The sequence below is a fragment of the Crocuta crocuta genome, unplaced genomic scaffold, assembly GCF_008692635.1.
Source record: "Crocuta crocuta isolate KB4526 unplaced genomic scaffold, BGI_CrCroc_1.0 scaffold43, whole genome shotgun sequence".
Taxonomy (NCBI): domain Eukaryota; kingdom Metazoa; phylum Chordata; class Mammalia; order Carnivora; family Hyaenidae; genus Crocuta; species Crocuta crocuta.
The window spans coordinates 121,422-129,388 of NW_027529429.1; the positions used below are offsets into that span (position 1 = coordinate 121,422).

Consider the following 7,967-nt stretch of genomic DNA (forward strand, 5'->3'; position numbering starts at 1 on the left):
TGTTTTCAACATTTTAAATTATTATTACTGGATCATATATTACAATCCTTACAGTTCTTCACTCATTAACACAGCTATGTGTACACACTATAAAGTATGACACCCTAGATCCAAAAGATAAATGTCCAAAGCACAAACACAATGGAGAGGAGAATTTAGAAGCCCATTAAATCCAATCAAATTCATTGCTAATTGTTGCACAATGAGAAGTCCATGCAAAATCCCAGTCCTCTTGCAATGTACATTTCAAAAGACCACCCAATTTCAGACCAAATTATAGACCACAAGCAACCTCCCAACATTCAGTACTGAAATTTCACACCTATCTGCTTGTTTCCAAAATGCTCCCTTCTATAAAAATGAGATTAAAAACAAGTTACATATTACACAACTCTACCCAAAAATATCCAGAGTTGTATATTCAAGAATACAAAGGCCTGGCATTATTAATAGCTGTATATTCAGGAATAAAATTCTCACGAAGGTACCTGTCTAAGAAATCCCAGTATTTTGTCAAAATAGGATAAGATGCATGGGAAAAAGGTAAAGGGGTCAAAGATATTGTTAAAGGAGAAGTGAGAGAAAGGGAAACATTCAATGAAACTTATGTTTTATTTAAAAAGACACAATAGCCAATAGCTATGAATTTCAGCCCACTCACCCATTATTGATTCAAACTCATCCTATATTAGGAGTGCAGAGATCTTGTCCTAATTAGCACATTTTCTTCAGTAATCTCTGGATCCCTTGCTTGATCTCCTGGGTTCGCACTCCATACACAATGGGGTTGAGGGCTGAGAAGATGACATGGTGAAGGACATTGAGCAAGACTGGCACATCAGTGGAGACCTTCTTCTTCACCACATGAGTGAGCACGAAGACTAGAAGGATGGTGCTGAAGAAGAGGATAAGGATGAAGTGGGAGCCACATGTGCTCAGAGCCTTGGCCATAGCACCTTCTGCCTTGAGTCTGAGCACAGCTCGCAGTATGAGGGTGTAGGAGACGAAGATAAGAATGAGGTCGGATCCTAGCAGTGTCCAGCCTCCAACAAACTGGTAGATGCGACTAATAGTGACATCATTACAAGAGAGCCTGGAGACAGCCATATTGGCACAGATACAATTGTCAATGACATTTGTCCCACAATAATGGAATTGGGAAGACAGAATGGGGATAGGCATTGTAATAATACTATTCCTGGCCAAAATAAAAATGGCAGCCTTGGCTACAAATTGGTCAGTGATGATGGATGGGTACCTCAGTGGGTGGCAGATGGCTACATATCGGTCATAGGCCATGACCATGAATGTGCAGGATTCCATGGCAAAGAACCAATTCATGATGAACATCTGGAGGAAGCAGGCATAGAAACTGATGGACTTGAGGTCAAACCAGAAGATGGCCAGGACCTTGGGAATGACAGTGAGACAGACAACAATGTCCAGCAGGGAGAGGATACTGAGCAGGTAGTACATGGGCTCATGTAGAGAGGCCTCCAGCCAGATGGTGATCAGGAGAACACTATTGGCTCCCATGGCCAGAAGGAAGAGAAGGCTGAGGGGCAGGGACAACCAGAGCTGCCAGCTAGGGGACCTGACAAAACAATTTAGGAGGAAGTCTGGAACCTCAATAAAGATGGTGCCATTTTGGTGTGCTGTCATATTTTGTCATATATTTCTACAGCTTTCTTTTAGTTATCTGTAAAATTAGGGTAAAAATTAGATACTGACTTATGACACATGAATTTAGAACAATTTGCTTTACTTAGGTGAAACTCAAGAGTCCTAGCTGATCATCCAGAGTCATGTGAATTCATACGTTTATCCTTTGTGCTGTGCTCCAGGGCCATTCCTATCTGTCTACATGCCCCAAGGCCTCTGTTAAACCATTACTTTGTGGGTTCAGAAACACTTTTTCATTGGGAGTTTAAGTACTTCCTATTTATTACTCTTGAGGTTCACTATATAAGATAAATTGCATATTAATTTAGGAACTTTTACCATTTTCTCTAACTGTGCTCAAGTAGCCTAGGGCTTCATCCCATTGAATTATTCAACACCCTATGATATATGTTATAATATCACATTACCAACAAGGGAAATTAAATCTCACAACTGTATCCACTCATTACTGTATTACACTAATCTTCCAGCTTAATACAGTGGGTTGGATTAGAGTAATTTCTAGGACTCCTCTGGATCTCATGAATAATTATATGATAATTTGTTTGCCCCATCAATCCTATAAAAAAGAAAACACAAATTTCACCCGTGATACCATGAATAGTTTTGACAATAGAATCTGATGGAAGAGCAATAGCTTGGAGTGGATGTAGAGTAGCAAGGTAGGATGTTTTATTACATCCTGACCCAGATCTCGACAATGTTTTCATATCTTTATGATGAGGGAGCATTAGGCAAGCTGAGGGCAAAGCCAAGTTAACAGCGTTCCCCCTAGTGGGGGGTGGCATATGTGGGACATTAGTCAGGCACTCCTGGCTGCCCAAGAACAAATGAAAGGAAAAAACAAATGGTTAACTGATGGAGACCACAGTCATGCAGGATATGTCTCCATCAGTTTACATAAGTCTTAGTAAATAATAAGCAAAAGGCAATCTTATCAACCACCTAATCTCCAGACACCTATAGGTTCAGTTTCCTGTAGCCCCAACATCACCCTCCCTCTATAATGATTTGGGGAACAAAGAAAAGGAGGAAATGTATATAGTTAAATTCTTTATAACTTGCAGCTCATTGACAAATACTTGAGGCAAATACACAGTGTAGCATTTCTCCTGTAACTCTCTACTGACTTAATGTTAATGTCTTACCAGAGAGAAAACAACCTTAGCTTGACAATAATAGCAAGGCCTCAGGTATTTTAGGAGTCCTCTTTACCATATGAAAGTCATTTAGGAGGACCCATTTTGCCTTTACCTCCCCCAACTCCATGGTATATAACTGGTCACTTTTTACAACCCCAGTGCCCAAGGGTCTTCTCCCAGTGCTTTAATAAAATTATGATAGAGAAAGATAGGATAAAATAGGCAGAGAGGGAAAGATGAGACCTGAGTCCCCAGGATGAGGGAGAAACACATATTCTGGAACAATGCTGGGAGCGTCTGACCACAGTAAACCCCCTCAGGTGTAAGTTTCCTTTTAGGAATGTAACAGATGCCACCTATTCTCTATCAGGTCACCCTCAGGAATTTGACAAAAGATCTGACCAAAAACATATGACCCACAAGGAATGGTATGGCCATAGAGCATCCCTTATACAATAGAAATGAGCCAATCAAAAAGGAATGAGTAGACATTTAGAGTTACCTAGCCAATAAGGGAAGGACCTGAGAAGAAACAAGAAGGCTTGGGGAAGGGAGGAAGGATGGTGACCAAAACCTTATAAAACAGACCTTTGCCTATAGTCTCGGGTACTCATTTTCAAATGCCCCCTCTGTAAAGAGAGCTTTCATACTATTCCTACTTTCTTATACTACTCTAATAAAGTTTTGCCTACTGCTCATTTTGTGTCCACCTCTTTATTCTTCGAAGCTGTGAGACAAGAAACCCTAGGTATTGAGGTAAAAAAAAAAATCCTACAATAAAATCACCTTTTTGCACCAAACACATCTCAAGAATTCTTTCTTGGCCATCAGCTCTTGACCCCCACCATTCCAAAACCCCATTATTTTAGAAACACTCTTTTTCTTGGTTCAAATAGAATTTTTGTTTCCAGATAGGATTTTCTATTCCCTACCTGCAGTTCCAGTTCTGCTCAGCTGGCTGCTGTTACATTCTCCCCATCAGGAGAGCTTGTCAGCCAGCGTTTGGGGCTTGCTCTCAGACCAGGGAGGAGGGGCATTCCCTTCCAAGGCTCTTCTCTTTACTCCTAATCCTCTGCTTCCCTAAGCAAGGGTTTGTGCAGCTGGTGTCTGCCAGGCATGGCTCCTACCTAATATGTAGAAGAGATTTAGATGGGCTCCCAATCCTTGTTCTCTTGCTAACAGAATACATTAGTAGTGACTGGCAATTTGGGGATGAATGTTAAACATAATATTTCATGTGTGACTCATAACACTCCAAAGTAGGTAGGGTAAGTACAGCATTTTAACAATTTATTTTTTGAAATGGACAACTGAGATTCAGTGATATTGTGTATATTTCCAGTTTAATTAGGAGGGTTTGGATGTGGAAGAAATAAAAGTTAGGTCCAAACCAGTGAATGCACTAATACGCCTATGTTCCATGTCACCACAGTGATATAGAAATGCATAGCTTAACTGGCATTTTTATATGTTTTTAGGTTTCTCTCACCTCCATCCCAATGCACCTAAAATCCTTGGGCAGTTTTCCAGAAATCTGGAATCTCCCTTGTTCTTGCACTTACAGCTCTGACTCCTGCTTTCACTGCTCAGAATTCCATTTTCTTCTTGTTTCCTTTTACTTTGTGTCTATTATTATTGTTATTATTATTATTTATTCATTAATTACTTATAGGGATAACCTAACTCCAGAAACTCAGACAGAACTTGACACATCTCTCCAAAATATTGTTTAGGATGTTACTGAGTGTAACCAGTGATTTTCTGGGCATAGTTTTCTGCTTTTAGAAATTCTTCAAATAAAGCTTAATCTGAGGAACTACTTTCTTACTCCCACTGACCCCCAATTATGGTCTCTGACTTCAACTTCTAATGTTATTTAGAATAAATTTAATTCCTCCTCCATGATTCAAGCATTGCGTGTTGATTCTTTGCCTTAAAAGTCCCTTCAATATGTTCAGTTAAAAACTCCAAATCATCTAAACTAAGCTGCAGATGATACACTCTTCAGGGTTTCCACCCCCACCGCTGTTCATCTCCTACGGACATATTCCCGCTTCTCTGCATCTGGCATCACCCTGTAAAATATCAGAAAAGGCAAAAGGGATGGTCCCAGGACACAGCTTCTTACATTTGCTCTCTGACCTGAGACAGAATGAAATGTCTACAACCCTGTTTGCAGACCTCTTCAGCAGTGCTGACTCAGGAATGGAATGGAGCAGAAATCTGGACTGAAGAGAAAGGTCTCCCCCACATCCTGGCTAATCTTGGTATAGCCATCTCTCAGGTACCCTCTATCCAGATTCACTTACAGAGGATATGAGCAAGGGTCTGGCTCCACTTATATTGGAGTTCTGGTTAGTTCCTGAAGTATCCAGGTATAGTTATAATTTCAAAGCCTCAGGGACTTTGCCCTCTGAGAACTAGTCCATCCCACTTTGTTGTGCCTAAAAAGCCCTCTTGGGCCAGGCAGGCAGGCAGGCAAGAAGGAGAAGAAAATGATTCTCTCTAATAGGAAGGAACTGTGGTAATCCAGCCCAACATTGACTGTGTTCTGTAGGCAGTTAGCCTCCTGGGGTAGGGATCTTACATCCATCCATGTTCGCAATCATTTTCCCATGTACTCTCAGTGCTCTCCATGGGTCCAATAAGCTCACTCAGAAGTTCTCATGGGTTTCCAGCAGACCATTTGTTAGATAGGTGCCTCCCAAACCATGTTATTGAGTGGATTGATGTTAACTTATCATGACTTTTATGATGGCATCATAATGATAATAATGGTAGAGTAACTTGAAAAATATATTCCTGAGAGAATGCAATGTGCTTTTCTAAAAGAAAATCCTATCATATCTTTTACTGTACTGAAAGATTTTTCAAATGTGATGTATATACAACTGTGTATCAGGAAACATTTGTTTATTTTATTTTTCATTTTGAGCCTCATGTGAAATATTCATACCCTTCAAATTATGGGAGCAAGCATCATCAGTTCCTTTATTTTTTTCTTTCTTTATTTTTCATTATTTTTTAAGTTGATTGAAGCTGACACAGAATGTTGCATTAGTTAGTTGTACAACATAGTGATTCAACGAATGTATACAGTTATGCTGTGCTCATCATGAGTAGCTCCCATCTGTTGCCATATAACACTATGATAATACCACTGACTATGTTCCCTGTGCTGTGGCATCAGCATCAGTTTCTTTAAAGGCCTTCTTTTCCTCTATTTTTCTGTCTCCTGGATATCTCAACTCTGCTCCTATTTCTTTTCTCTTTAGAAAAGTGAAAGCTCAGGGCGCCTGGGTGGCTCAGTCAGTTAAGCGGCCGACTTCGGCTCAGGTCATGATCTCACGGTTCGTGGATGCGAGCCCCACGTCTGGCTCTGTGCTGACAGCTAGCTCAGAGCCTGGAGCCTGTTTCGGATTCTGTGTCTCCCTCTCTCTCTGACTCTCCCTTGTTCATGCTGTGTCTCTCTCAGAAATAAATTTTTTAAAAAAGAAAAAAAAAGAAAAGTGAAAACTCCAGTGTTGTGTTTTTTTTTTTAATTTTTTAAAAAATGTTTTATTTATTTTTAGGAGAGAGAGACAGCGTGAGCAGGGGAGGGTCAGAGAGAGAGGGAGTCACAGACTGAAACAGGCTCCAGGCTCTGAACTGGCAGTCAGCACACAGCCCGACGCGGGGCTCGAACCCACGATCCGTGAGATCATGACCCAAGCAAAGTCGGTCGCTTAACCGACTAAGCCACCCAGGTGCCCCGAAAGCTCCAGTGTTCTTAAAATGTATCTTTTCAATTAATCTTAGATATGCTTATGTAACTGCATGTTCATCTATGGGAGGATGATTTGGATACTGAATTTTATAAATAATATTGGACCATAAATCTGACGTTATTCTTTGTTTTCACTCAACATTAAATCTTAAATAATCATCCATGTTGTTCTGAGTAAGTTATTCTTTTTCATTGCTATTCAATTCCCATTATGTGCATTTTTTATAGAAGTAGTGAACACCCAAGTGACCTATAATTACTGTTAATGTCAATATCTTTATAGTATACTTCTTTTATAGTCCTAAAATAGGTATATGTGTCAGAGTGTTTTCTTTAGTTATAAAGTAAAAATATTTAATTTCACTAGGAATTACCAACTTTATCTCCAAAACACTTATAAAATCTCACTAGAAATTTCTAATTTCTTAATTCTTCACATTCCTTACACCAATTGATGCTATCTTTTTTTTTATGTTTGGTGGATATAAAATAGTATCTCATTATTTTAATATGATTTTCTCCTGATAACTGCATTGTTAATATACTGTTTAGCCATTTGTAATTTTCATGCTGTGAATTAGTTTTACACCCTTTGCCTGCTTTTCCTATTAATTTTGTTTTTCTTGCATATTTTTTTGCAAAATCTCCATGCATAATTTTTTTTTTAATTTTTAATGTTTATTTTTTATAGGGAGAGACGGAGAGTGACAGAACATGACTATGGGAGGGAAAGAGAGAGAGGGAAACACAGAATCCAAAGCAGGCTCCAGGTTCCAGTTGTCAGCACAAAGCCTGAAGCAGGGTGTAAACTCGCGAACCTTGAGATCATGACCTGAGCTGAAGTCAGACCCTTAACCGACTGAGCCACCTGGGTGCCCCTCCATGCATAATTTAAATCTTAGCACCCCTTTTGGCCAGATATTGCTAGTATCTCCTCTAGTCTGTTATGTATCTGTGAATTTTAGTGTAAACTTTCCATTATTCAATGGAAAAATCTTCAATTTGAACAAGCCAAACTCTGTTTTACTATGACTACATTTTCTCGGGAAATCCTATTTAGGGAATATTCCATAAAATCACAAAGGCGTTTTTGTTTGTTTCATTTGTTTTAATATTTCTTTTTTAACTTAGTGGTTATTTTTCATAATGATTTGTTTACTGTTTCAAGTTTTTATTTAAATTCTAGTTATTTAACATATAAAGGAGTATTAGCTTCTAGAGTAGATTTAGTGATTCATCATTTACATATAACACCCGGTTGTCATCACAAGTGCCCTCAATACCCATCACCCATTTAACCCATCTTCCTTCCCATCCACTTCCCCTTGAGCAACAATCAGTTTGTTTTCTATAGTTAAGAGCCTGTATTGGGTCTC

The 7,967-nt window shown here is 39.2% G+C and overlaps 1 protein-coding gene across 1 annotated transcript; it reads right to left on the reverse strand.

Annotated features, from left to right (window-relative positions):
* Positions 1-714: 714 nt before the first annotated feature.
* On the reverse strand, positions 715-1,662 carry LOC144227759 (olfactory receptor 56A3-like). Its single transcript, XM_077759499.1, has one exon. It carries the CDS (start codon positions 1,660-1,662, stop codon positions 715-717), a length of 948 nt encoding a protein of 315 aa, XP_077615625.1.
* Positions 1,663-7,967: the final 6,305 nt, after the last annotated feature.

Excerpts from the sequence above, each read along its gene's own strand:
- LOC144227759 (XM_077759499.1), bottom strand. The coding sequence starts at position 1,662 with ATGACAGCACACCAAAATGGCACCATCTTTATTGAGGTTCCAGACTTC.